Below are 13,937 nucleotides of genomic sequence, written 5' to 3' on the forward strand. Positions count from 1 at the left end.
TCCGGTTTCCTCCCACAATCCAACGAGCTGCTGTACCAACCTAAATTGCCCGTAGTGTTCAGGTTATGTGCTTTAGTCAGGGGTAAATATGGAGCAATAGGGTAAGGGGAAATGGGTCTGGGTGGGTTCCTCTTCTGAGGGTCGGTGTGGACTTGTTGGGCCGAAGGGCTTGATCCCGCACTGTAGGGAGTCTAACCACTGGGGGTTGGGGGTTGGGTGTGGGGGAGCGATGGGCTGGAGTCACATGTCGGCCGGACCAGGTAAGGATGGCATGAGTGAACAAGATGGGATTTTCCCCCCATTATTGACAATGGATTCCTGATCATCGTCAATCTTTAAATTCTAGCTTTTTTTAAATTGAATTGATATTCTAACATCTGCCATCTCAGGATTTGAACTCAGGTCCTCTGGATTAACAGTCCAGTGATAATATCACTAGGCCATCACCCCCCCACGTTTTACAGTCAAAGACTGCTCATGTGTAAATAAAGGGTGACTTGGTGATGGGATACCAACTTCCAGGGAGTTATATCAGTGACACCGAGACTAAAGCACACTCTGAAAAAACTCGCTCACAACAGTCATCTGGGATAAGCATTCCCAACATCAGGCCTTTGTTTGGCAAGTTGGACTTGTTCGATTCTGCCAACGAGGACTGGCCCAGGAGGCAGAAAGAATACATTATTTTTTTTCAAACAAATGACATTGTGGCAGATGGATACAGCAAGTAATTCTCCTGACAACCTCTGTAGCTGTAGCTCTCGAGACATAGAGCTGTACAGCACAGAAACAGACCCTTCATTCCAACTCGATTAGTCCCTAGACTGTCCTGGATAACTGTTGGATTCCTTTAAAAACAGGAACGAGTCCACGATCTATTTAAGTATCTGGCTTTGACTCGGCAAGATGGCAGCGATTCTGTAGAACTGTTGTGGACAGCTCTGCCTAACAGCCAAGGCACACCGGTGTGTTTTGCCATCCCTGGCCAACTTATGTGGCGGAAATATTAGTTTAAAACCTTACAGAACACATATTTGTTAAGATCTGGGAGTGGGAAGGATGGCAAACTGCAGCAGGGAGGACACGCCCCTGCAGCACCTACAACACCAGAGACTGCAGAAGCAGCAGCAGCAGCCTCTCCTGACTCCCCCCCGCCCCGGGGACCTGACAGACTCACAGGAATTGGCTGCGGTGATGGGGAGACTTACCTTGAAAGTTGCGGCTGTGATTGAGGAAATCCGTGGGGAGATTCGTGCCCAGGTCCAACCTATAGCATCCATGCTGCAGAAGCACGAACAGGAAATCCAGGGACTTGGGGAGAGGCTGGAGGAAGTGGAGGGTCGAACTAAGGCCTCGGAAGCTGCGATGGAGTCCTCATCCAGTCGGATTCAGGTGCTGAAGCGAGAGGTGCGAAACCATATCGATGTCTCGAAAATCAAGGTTGGAAGATAAATCTCCGAATTGTCTGAAAGTGAGGAAGGTGAGCAGCCAGTCAGCTTCTTTGAAAACTGGCTGCCAAAGTTTTTCGGCCTTCACATTGAGTCCAGCAGGCTTCAGAGAGAAAGGGCAGGGCAGGGCCGGTGCAGTATCCCCCCCCCGGTCCTAGTGCACTTTCACTCATATAAAGACAAGCAAAAAGTCATAGAAGCTTCCAGGTCCTGGGAAAAGATCCGCAGGCACTGGTGTGCAAGGGGTCAAAAATCATGTTTTTCCAGGATTTTTCAGCAGCTGTAACCTGAAAGAGGAAGTCCTTCGATGAAGTAAAAAAGAGGCTGAGGAACCTGGGCATCCAGTCCTCTATGAGATACCCCACAGTACTTCGTTTCAGCCACGAGGACTCAGTTTATACATTTGACTCGGCGGATAAGGCTGAAACCTTTGTGGACACTTTAAAATAGACGGATTGGCCTGAAGAATATGGTTAATGTTTATTCTCTTTTCTATTTTTTTTATTCCTTTCTTTCTCCCTAATAATTTCCTTTTTGGAAATGGGGGAAAAGACTTTGGAATAAGTTGTTCCTATTTTTTAATAACTGGATTTTCTGATGGGAAATTTAGTGGATGTTCTTTGTTGTCTCTCTCTCTCTCTCTCCCATGCGTACGCTTCCTATAACGTTTCCCAGGTCAACGCTGCGGAAGCTTATGGGATGGTTTGGTTCCTTTGTCTGGCATCGTGGGCGGCCCCCCCCATCAAACTTACTAAATTGCAGTTGCCTCAAGGAGGGGGAGGAGTAGATTTCCCAGACATCAGGAGGTTTCAATTGAGTTCCCTGCTGTCCTTTGTCTGTGATTGGGTAGGTAACAATCCAAACTCAACATGGCTGGATATTGAGGCCTCCCAAGCAAAGTGCCCTCTTATTAACCTGTTGTTCATGGATAAGATGAGGCCAGTTATGAACCACTGCTGGAACCCCATTGTCATTAGTACAGTCAAGGCATGGAGGGAGATGCGTCAGAGTGAGGGTTGTTTATCCAAGACTTCGCCACTTACACCTATAGTTGGCATGCCAGGGTTCCCACCAGGGATGATGGACTCAGGGTTCAAACTATGGGCAGCAAGAGAAGTTTCTAGTTTGGGAGACTTGTTTGAGGGGGAGGTTATGATGTCTTTTGAGCAACTGAGCCACAAATACGGGTTGCCCAGCAGAGACCTTTTCCATTTTTTTCAGGGTGGAGCACACAACAGACCATTTTTACCATCTTTAGAACGGGCATGGGAAGAAACTATTTAATATTCTCGCATCCTGTGCACAGAAGAATATTCTGATGAATTGGGTGTCTGAGAACCTGCCGGGCTTGATGGGATGGGAGAAATTAATTATGGAGCACATTCCCTTGGGCTTTTTCACAAACATGGTGGACCACACAACAGACCATTTTTATAAGACATGTCAGCCCTACTTGAGTTATTTGGATATAGATTTATCAGTTATCTTAACTAGGGCATTTGTTTAACCAGGATGATTTGATTTGTCAAGCCCTGGGCCCTGGAGGGGGTCTCCCGAGTTAATACGGGTCTGTATACAATGCTCCCGTTCCTTTGTTTGGGAGCCTTGTGCCGAGCATAGCTGTTCTGTATTTTGTGGGGTTTTTGTTTTTTTTTTGCTTTTTCTTTTTTTTTGGTGTTGCTTTGCACAGTGTTAGGGTTTGCTTTGTATTATAGAGTAGGTTAGTAGTTAGGAGATAGTAGTTGTATTGTCATTTGTGTTTTTTTCTTTTTATTATACTGATATTTGTGATTGATTTTTTTTCCAATAATTTTATATGTTTGTAAAGTTAAAAAAAATTGCTAATAAATATATTTACAAAACAAAATCTGGCTGTATTTCTTTTTGTGTGGCGATTACTCGGTTGCAAGTTAGGACCGCAGTGGCAACAGCCTTTTCTGTGTTTTTGTGCACTTTTTTCACTCGATCCTCACTGAAACGACACCCTGTTCACCCTCCCTAACCACAAGGTCTGGACAACAGGCTGTTTGTCCTATACGGCCATGACTGCTTCGACCTGATCTCAACCTGCTTTTTGCACACGTGTTTACAAATGTAACCCTCGTGATGCTGCGGCGTAATCTCACAATGTTCGATGTACTTCGCAAAGACTTCCCGATCTTTCATCAGGACTTCACCGGAACTGAAGTTGTAACCTCAATCTGTAAACTGGTCCGGTCACTTATGAAGAGCTGCTGGCTTAGTAACCAGTGATTGCAGTAAAAGGCTGGGGCCCAAGCTTGCTGGGGGGAGATTGGTTGAGAGAGAATCACCTGGACTGGCCGAACATTTTTCAATGAGGAAATGGCTGCCTGAGTGAAGTCCTGATGAAATGCCTGGAAGTCTTTGTGGAGTACATCGAACATTGTGTGATTACGCCACAGCATAACGAGGGTTACATTTGTAAACACTAGTGCAAAAGCACCTTCTGGAACATAGTTACATACGCCTTTCAGTCTCTCTGATCTCATTGACAGTTAAACCAAATTCACAAGCTTCTGCCAGTCATCTTAATCTAGTCGAAAATCCTGGTTCCCCTCGTTCTGGAATTGCTGAGTAGAAGTGACAGCATCTCAGCATCAGAGGAGAATTGGGACTGTAATATTCCTTCCCAAGTAGACAGGATAGTGAAGAAGGCATCTGGTCTGCTGACATTTATTGGTCAGTGCATTGAGTATCGGAGTTTAGGAGGTCACACTGTGCCTGTACAGGGCATTGGTTAGGCCCCATTTGGAATACTGCATTCAATTCTTGTCTTCCTCCTACTGGAAGGCTGTTATGAAACTTGAAATGTTTCAGAAAAGATTTGCAAGGATGTTGGCACGGTTGGAGGATTTGAGCTATAGGGAGAGGCTGAACAGGCTGGGGTTGCTTTCCCTGGAACATCGGAGGCTGAGGGGTGACCTTATAGAGGTTTATAAAATCATGAGGGGCATGGATAGGATAAATAGACACAGTCTTTTCCCTACGGGAATCCAGAACTAGAGGGCATAGGTTTGGGGGAAAGATATCAAAGAGATCTGAGGGGCAACTTTTTCACACAGAGTGTGATACGTGCATGGAATGAGCTGCTAGAGGAAGTGGTGGAGGCTGTTACAAATGCAACATTTAAAAGGCATCTGGATGGGTACATGTATAGGAAGGGTTTGGAGAGGAGGAAGATTTTAAAAAGAGGCAACTCTTTTACACAGAAAGTGATTTGTGTGTAGAATGAACTTCCAGAGCAAGTGGTGGACATGGGTACAGTTACAAAGTTTAAAAGGCATTTGGATAAGTAGATGAATAGGAAATGGTTTGGAGATATGGACAAGCGCAGGCAGGTGGGAATATGGTCGGCAAGGACTGGTTGGACCGAAGGATCTGTTTCCATGTTGTATGACTCTACAACTTGTACAAGTCCTCAGTAGAATGTCTGTTTTATTATGAATACTCAAGACTGAACTACCAAGCAACAATTCATCACATGGATGTCAATAATCTTTAAGGTGTGCTTTGGAACAGCAGACCTGCGGAGATATAATTCCCTGCTTTGCTATATGTGTGTGAGGTGACTAGATATCCTTACATCTCATCGAAACCCGTATCCTGGGAATGAGAGACTTACCATAAAATAACGTCAGGTTAACCTGTCCAGACAAGCTCAGCCAGAGTCAGCTGTGAAAATTGACAGCACTTTCTCTGAGTGGAATCTTGCTGTGCCTGAACACCACTCCCCGCCGGGAATGTACACCGACCTGTTTAATTAAATAGCCCAGCACACAGCAAGGTGGGGGTTAAAGAGACACAGGCGATGAAGCAAAATGAGGCGGTTCTTTGAGAACTATTAAGTGGAGGGTTGGAGTGAAGGACGGCCCACATTATAACATCAGGAACACCAGTGGCTCCACTTAGTGTGTGGGCACTTGGGCACAATGGCTCTCCTCAAGCTCTTCCCCACAGACTACACCTCGGCCCTATCGCTGCTGGCCCTCTTTCTCTTCCTGGTCGTGTCTGTAATTCGGCGGAGAGTTCCCAGGAATTTCCCTCCTGGACCGACCCCGCTTCCTCTGATCGGAAACCTGCACCAACTGGACCTCAAGAAGCTGGACTGGTCTCTCATGGGGGTAAGTGAGAATCCTTCACTGGGGGACTGTCTGAGGGATGGGGCGGTGTGAAGGTACAGCTCCCAAGGTGAAGCTCACAGAGACCGAGAGAGACGTAAAAGGAGAGAGCCTGAAACAGATCTGGAATCCGTGATCAGGGAATCTGTTATCTCTGGGCCTGCGATCTCTGAACTTTGCTCAGACTTTGCTCCGGGACTGAGTGGGAGGAAAAACAATTGCAGAGGTATATCGCCTCACAACAATTTACACAGCATGAATAAGCTGGTAATTATTTGATTTAGTTAACTAAAAATAAACCTAGTCACAATAATTGAGATAAAGCCTGGAACCTGGATTAGAGGTCGGGTCACTACCACTGCGCCACAGGAACCCAAAAGCTGACTGGAGCTTTTCTTCAAAGGGAATTGGAGCACGATGGGCTGAATGGCCTCTTTCTGCACTCTTATTTTCCCCATGATTCGAAATGAGGTCAAAGGTCGGGATACAGTGGGCCAGAACTGTCAGTAAAGTGTCACAGCTGTCAGGATCAACTTGTTTAGAGATGGTAGCACACATTCTTGGAACACCTGAGGCTTGAACCCATAACCCCCTGACCCAGAGATAGGGACACTACCCACTGATGTTACTGCACACTCCTGCAGCAGGTGAGGCTTGAACCCAGGCCTTCTGGTACAGGGGGAGGGACACTACAGGAGCCCTAAAGCTGATTTGATGGTTTATTATATCAGTGATATCAGGTTCAAATCCAACCTGCTCCAGAGGTGTGTCCTCATCTGTTAAAGAAATTGATTATTTTCTCTGAATAAGTTGTTAAAAATATCAATAATTGCATTCAAAATTAAGCTAATTACGTACAGGGAATAAAACTAACTGTACGTGACCAGAGCTAACAACATTAAAGCGTGCTGATTTTTTCAACCAGTTAAAACCTGAGACACCTTTGTAGTGAGAGTCAAGTAGAAGATTTGAATAAACCTTCCTGAAAAATAACTTCAGGGCAATGGGAAGGGAAGTGAGTCGCTGGTGGATCTTTATTTGTTGAAGTCTGATTTCTGTGATATACTACCTCATCGAGCTGTGGTGGGACATCTCAGTCTTTGTGGGGTTCACATCCTGTTCCGTGGAGGGAACCCCCCAGGAAATGTTGCCAGCTGCAGCAGCTCTAGAGCTGGAGCAGCAGCCGGTATTACTGTGGTACACGGGTGGGGCTGGGAGCTCCCGGGGGACAGGGGCATTGACATTGTGTGGGTCAGCCTGCAGGCCTCATGCTGCATCAGGAGAGCTGGAGTCTCCAGACAGTCGAGGAGGTCCTGGCGAGCAGTGAGGAAGGCCCCCTGAGGGACTAGTGAGAGCGATGGGGCCTCTGGGAACGCCAGGCGAAGGCTGAACCCAGCACAAGGTGAGGGCTCAGGAGAGGCTGCAGGAGGAGGACTGGGATAACAAGAAACACAAGGAAAGGAGGATTCAGATTCACTTTTCAGGGGGATTAGAATAAGGAGATAACACTACAGAGGAAAACACAAGGTAAACAGAGAATTGGAAGAGACAGCCAGCACGAGAGCAAAAGCGTACCTCACACCAGGTTCCAGTCCAACAGGTTTATCTGAGGTCACAAACTTTCAAAGCACTGATCCTTCATCAGGTGAAGAGGCAGCGCTGTGAAAGCTTGTGATTTCAAAACAACCTGTTGGACTATAACCTGGTGTCATGTGACTTCTGACTTTGTTCACCCCAGTCCAACACCGGCACCTCCACATCATCGAGTAAAAGCAAATGATAAGATATCACTTCCATTTAGCGTGAGAGGGATTGCAGTAAACTACTGTCACTGTGTCTGTCTGTGAATGCAAGATCAGTGAGGTGCTGGTGCAGAAAGCCATGTGAGAATATGGTCTCATGGTAATGTGAGGCAACTGAATCTAAAATCATGACTGGGTATCAAATATTTGTGGATTGCAGGGAAAGACAAGGAGGGAATGGAGGAGGAATGGAGAAGGTTATGTGGGTTTTTGTCATCGAGTCATACAGCACGGATGCAGACCCTTCAGTCTAACCAGTCCATGCTGACCATAATCCCAAAGTAATCTAGTCCCACCTGCCTGTTCCCGGCCCATCTCCCTCCAAACGTTTCCTATTCATTCACTTATCCAACTCCAAAGTGGAACAGCATCTGTTGGTTAGTCCCACTGAGCGTGGGGATAACTTATATTTTTAAAGACTTGCTGTCCAATCGATCTGATAACCTTTCCTCCTCAAAGTCACTTATAATTATTTTCACAATGTTGCCAGTGTTTGATTTACATAAATTTTGCTCCCATTTGCTATCGGCAAGGGATCCCAGCCAAAATATCAGATTCGCTGGTCGGGCATTTTTTTAAAAACAGACTAATTTCAATCCGTTTACATGGATTGTAGCGGCAAATGGAATGGATTTGTGGTTTTCAGGGCGTCAAGCAGGTGGAATGCAAATTGTGGGTCACTTTGCTGGAATCGACAACAGAACAGATGTGACCCTGGACCGGATTGGGGAGCTCGGATTTAAAGCTGAAGGAATTGTCCATTTTTCTCTCATCTGTTTTCTCCCTCTTACAGCTGACCAGGAATGAAACCTTAATGAAACAATTCTCTCTTTTTTTAGCTCGCAGAGAAATATGGAAATGTATTTTCAGTGGAGCTTGGGCCGCTGAAGGCAGTGGTGTTGACTGGTTATGACGCAGTGAAAGACGCTCTTGTGAATCACGCTGATCAATTCAGTGGGAGGCCACCCATCCCCATATTTGACGATTACTCATTCCGAACTGGTAACTTGACACTTCGTCTTTTTCTTCGGTCTCCTCCTCATTTCTCTCAACTTGATGCATCACAGGGATAGATTGTCGATTGTTGGAAAAACCCATCTGGTTCACTAATGTCCTTTAGCAAAGGAATCTTACCTACTTACCTGGTCTGGCGTACATGTGACTCCAGACCCACAACAACGTGGTTGACTCTTAACTACCCTCTGGGCAATTCGGGATGGGTAATAAATGCTGGCCTGGCCGGTGACACCCGCATCCCGTGGATGAATAAAGAAAAAAATATATAAATAGGAGGAAATATTTTGGAACAGAGATCTGGCACAGTTCCTCTCTCGATTTGTTATTCTCCAAATTTCTCACCCTTGTTATGAAGATGTGGGTGTACTGTACCTTTAAGAGAGCTGAAAGCCAGCAGAACAATCTGACACAGCACCAAGTGTTCTGAACAAGGTATAATGTAACATTTGCTTGAACAACTCAGAGAGTCAAAGAGTCATAGAGATGTACAACATGGAAACAGACCCTTCGGTCCAACCTGTCCATGCCGACCAGATATCCCAACCCAATCTAGTCCCACCTGCCAGCACCAGGCCCATATCACTCCATACCAAGTTAGTCCTGCGTACATTTTTCTCCTCTCATCTTAAACCTATGCCCTCTAGTTCTGGACTCCCCCAACCCAGGGAAAAGACCTTGTGTATTTACCCTATCCATGCCCCTCATGATTTTATAAAACTCTTTAAGGTCACCCCTCAGCCACAAATGCTCCAAGGAAAACAGCCCCAGCCTATTCAGTCTCTCCCTGTAGCTCAAATCGTCCAACCCTGGCAACATTCTTGTAAATCTTTTCTGAACCTTTTCAAGTTTCACAACATCTTTCCTACAGCAGGAACACCAATTGACCATGGTTTCTTCCCTGCCAAGTAGGTATTGATCGCAGTATTCCAAAAGTGGCCTAACCAATGTCCTGTACAGCTGGAACATGACCTCCCGACTCCTAACCTCAGTTCTCCCAGTTTCTCTGTACTTGCACTTCCTTCAGAATTGCATCCTTTAATTCATTTTGCATCTCCTTTATCATTATCGCTGTTCAGGATACTTCCCAATTTTGGTTTAATCTTCAAATATTTAAATTGTGCCCTGTCCATTTAAGTCTTAGTCATTAATATGTATCAAGAGACGCATTGGTCCCAGGACCAACCCTTGGACAACTCCCACTATCAACTTTCCTGCAATCGCAGCAGTGTCTAATTTCCCACATGGTCAAACTCCACATTGTCATTGTCTCTTTTATTCCATGGGACGTTACTCTGGCAACAAGCCTGTAGCATGACATTTTGTCCAAGGACTTTTGGAAGTCCCTAAATCCACATCAATTGCATTAGCGCAATCAGCCCTCCTATTAATTTTCCATGTTGCGTCTGTCACTCACTGCCATTATTAACCCGACAATTGTCAGATTTGCCCAGTTTGTTGTGTGAGGGGAGTACTGTGGCTTCAGAAATGTGTGACATGATTGGATAGGTGTGTCACATTCTTGAAGAAACTGTCTAAGATGATTGGATAGGCGTGCCACATTCTTGAAGAGACTGTCTAAGATGATTGGATAGGTGTGCCACATTCTTGAAGAGACTGTCTAAGATGATTGGATAGGTGTGCCACATTCTTGAAGAGACTGTCTAAGATGATTGGATAGGTGTGCCACATTCTTGAAGAGGGTGTCTGAGATAAGATGGTTAACCCATTTGCCCGTTTGCTCAGATGGTGTAGAAATAAGATGTTCCCCGGTATCTTTATGAAATATATATCTGCGACAAATATCAGATATCAGAAAGCTCAGCTCAGTTTCTGAATAGCAATGATCCGTTTGCTGTTTCTGAGATAACCCTGGGAACTTCATCCCTCCCGTATTGGTCTGAATCAGTAACAAGCCACTGCACTTTTTTTTGTGCGTGTGTCCAGATGCAGCTCGTGTTTGACTGCATGACGGCTCTGGAGGTGCGGATGGACTCACTGTGGAGCACCCGCGATGCTGAGGAGGTTGTGGATAGCACGTTTGGTGAACTGGTCACACTGCAGGTTAGAATTGCTGAGGGAGACAGTGAATGGGTGACCAAAAGGCAGAAAAAGAGTAGGAAGGCAGTGCAGGTGTCCCCTGCAGTCATCTTCCTCTGAAACAGGTATACTGTTTTGGATCCTGTTGGGGAGATGGCTCACCAGGGGAGGGCAGCAGTTGCCAGGATCATGGCACCATGGTGGGCTCTGCTGTTCAGAAGGGCGGGAAAAAGACTAGTAGGGCCATGGTCATAGGGGATTCTATTGCCAGGGGAGTACATAGGTGGTTCTGTGGCTGAAAACGACACTCCCAGGTGGTATGTTGCCTCCCAGGTGCTTGGGTCAGGGATGTCACCGATTGGCTGCAGAGCATTCTGAAAGGGGAGGGTGGACAGCCAGTTGTCGTGGTGCACATTGGCACCAATGATACAAGTAGAAAGCAAGATGAGGTCCTGAAGGCAGAATTCAGGAAGCTCGGAGAGAAGTTAAAGTGGAGGACCTCAAAGGTAGTGATCTCAGGATTGCTACCAGTGCCACGTGCTCGCCAGGGTAGAAATGAAAGAATAGGCAGGATGAACATGTGGCTTGAGGGATGGTGTAGGGGGGAGGGTTTCAGATCTGTGGGGCATTGGGACCTGTTCTGGGGAAGGTGGGACTATTACAAATTGGACCGTCTACACCTGAACCAGACTGGAACGAATGTCCTTGGGGGAGTTTTTGCTACTGCTGTTGGGGAGGGTTTAAACTAATGTGGCAAGGGGCTGGGAAGCTGAAGAGAAGACTAATAGACAGTAAGGTGGAAAATAGAGACTGTAAGGAACAGGATCATGAAGTTAGCATTACCAAGGGGAAGAGTAGGCAGAGGGCAGATGAATACAAAGGAACTGGTGTTCTAAGGTGCATATGCTTTAATGCAAGGAGTATAGTTGGTAAGGCAGATGGACTCAGGGCTTGGATTGGTGTCTGGGAGTATGACATTATTGCGATCGCAGAGACTTGGTTGAAGGAAGGGCGTGATTGGCAACTAAATGTTCCAGGATAAAGATGCTTCAGACAGGACAGGGAGGGAAGTAAAAGGGGGAGGAAGGAGGAGTTGCATTGCTGGTCAGGGATGATATCACGGCTGTGCTAAAGGAGGACACGATGGAGGGCTTGAGCAGTGAGGCATTATGGGATGAACTGAGAAATAAGAAGAGGGCAGTTACATTGTTGGGGCTGTCCTACAGGCCTCCCAGCAGTAAATGTGAGGTAGAAGAACAAATACGTAAACAGATTATGGAAAGATGTCGAGGCAATCGCATAGTGGGGTTGGGAGATTTTAATTTTCCAAATCTTAACTGGGATACACTCAGTGTCAGAGGTCTGGATGGGGCAGAACTTGTAAGGAGCATCCAGGAAAGTTTTCTAGAGCAGTATGTCAATAAACCAACAAGGGAAGGGGCCATATGGGACCTGGTGTTGGGGAATAAGCCAGGCCAGGTGGTAGAAGTTGCAGTGGGGGACTTCTTTGGGAATAGTGACCACAATTGTGTAATAGAATACTCGTAGACAAAGATGAGAGTGGTCCTAAGGGAAGAGTACTAAACTGGGCCAAGGCCAATTATATCAAAATTTGGCAGGAGCTGTAAAATGTAGATTAGGGACAGCTATTTGAAGAGAATCCACATTTGATTTGTGGGAGGCTTTCAAAGTTAGGTTGAAGATAGTGAAGGATAGGCATGTCCCTTTGAAAACAAGTGATAGGAAAGGCAAGATTTGTGAACTGTGGATGACAGAGAAATTGTGCGACTAGCCAAGAGGAAAAGGGAAGCTGTTCCAGACGGCTCAGATCAGAACACATTTTGGAGGAATATCGGAGGGTAGGCCCAATCCTAAATGAGGAATCAAGCGGGCTGAAAGGAGTCATGAAATAACTTTAGTGAGCAGAATTCAGGAGAATCCCAAGGCCTTTTGTTCATATATAAGAGGCAAGAGAGTAACTAGAGAAAGGGTTGGTCCACTAATGGATAAGGAAGGAAGGTTGTGTGTCGAACCTGAGAAAAAGGGTGAGATTCTCAGTGATTACTTTGCATCAGTGCTCACTGAGGTGAGGGTCATGATTAATGTCGAGATTAGAGGTAAGGAGTTTGTTTACTCTGGATCACCTTGACATAAGGATGGAGGATGTGTTGGGTAGGCTAAAGGATATTAAGGTGGACAAATCCTCAGGACCAGATGGGATCTATCCCATGTTGCTAAGGGAGGCGAGAGAGGAAATAGCTGGGGCCCTGACAGATATCTTTGGAGCATTCTTAAACACAGGTGAAGTGCTGGAGGACTGGAGAATTGCTAATGTTGACCCCCTGTTCAAGAAGGTTAGTAGGGATATTCCAGGTAAGTACAGACCAATGAGCCTGATGTCAGTGCTGGGAAAGTTGTGAGAGAAGGTACTGAGGATAGGATCTATTTATATTTAGAAGAGAATGGGCTTATCAGTGAGAGGCAATATGGTTTTGTGTGGGGGAGATCTGTTACCAACTTAACTGAGTTTGAGGAAGTGACCAAGTTGACAGATGAAGGAAGGGCTGTAGATGTCAGACACATAGACTTTAGTAAGGTGTTTGATAAGGTTCCCCATGGTAAACTAATGGAGAAAGTGAAGTCACATGGTGTGCAGGGTGTTCTAGCTTGGTGGATAAAGAACTGGTTGAACAACAGGAGACAGAGAGTAGTAGTCGATGGAGTTTCTCAAAATGGAGAAAGGGATCAGTGGTGTTCCACGGGGATCAGTGCTGGGGCCACTGTTGTTGGTGATATACATAAATGATCTGGAAGAGGACATTGGTGGTCTGATCAGTAAGTTTGCAGATGACAGGAAGATTGGTGGAGTAGCAGAAAGCATAAGGGACTGCTAAAGCATACAGAAGAATATAGATAGACTGGAGTATTGGGCAGAGAAGTGGCAGATGGAGTTCAATCCAGGCAAATGTGAGGTGATACACTTTGGAAGATCTAATTCTCGAGCGAACTACACTGTAAATGGAGAGAGATCTGGGAGCTCAGGTCCATTGTACCCTGAAGGTGGCTACACAAGTGGATAGAATGGTCAAGAAGACATATGGTATGCTTGCCTTCATCGGACGGGGTATTGAGTATAAGAGCTGGCAAGTCATGTTAAAATTTTACAAGACTTTGGTTCAGCTGCATTTGGAATACGATGTACAGTTGTGGTCGCCACATTACCAAAAGGATGTGGACGCTTTGGAGAGAGTGCAGAGAAGGGTTACGAGGATGTTGCCTGGGATGGAAGGTGTTAGCTGTGAAGAAAGGTTGAGTAGATTAGGATTGCTTTCATTAGAATAAAGGAGATTGAGGGGGGACCTGATTGTGGTCTACAAAATCAAGAAGGGTATAGACAGGGTGGATAGAGAAAAGCTTTTTCCCAGTGTGAGGGATTCAATAATGAGAGAACTGACAGACACTGAAATTGGGTGGGTTATTGTTAAAATTAAATC

The 13,937-nt window shown here is 45.8% G+C and overlaps 1 protein-coding gene across 1 annotated transcript in view; it reads left to right on the forward strand.

Annotated features, from left to right (window-relative positions):
• Window positions 1-5,337: 5,337 nt before the first annotated feature.
• Window positions 5,338-13,937, forward strand: part of LOC148140604 (cytochrome P450 2K1-like) — a 38,753-nt gene continuing 30,153 nt past the window's right edge. Inside the window, exons 1-2 of the mRNA XM_087979467.1 lie at window positions 5,338-5,590; window positions 8,229-8,391. Of these exons, the coding sequence (XP_087835593.1) occupies window positions 5,399-5,590; window positions 8,229-8,391 (355 nt within the window). The 5' untranslated portion in view covers window positions 5,338-5,398. The remainder of the gene's footprint in view (window positions 5,591-8,228; window positions 8,392-13,937) is intronic.

This window comes from Chiloscyllium plagiosum, unplaced genomic scaffold (genome assembly GCF_037043375.1).
Source record: "Chiloscyllium plagiosum isolate Xiang-an unplaced genomic scaffold, Cpla_swu_hap1 HiC_scaffold_35, whole genome shotgun sequence".
NCBI lineage: Eukaryota > Metazoa > Chordata > Chondrichthyes > Orectolobiformes > Hemiscylliidae > Chiloscyllium > Chiloscyllium plagiosum.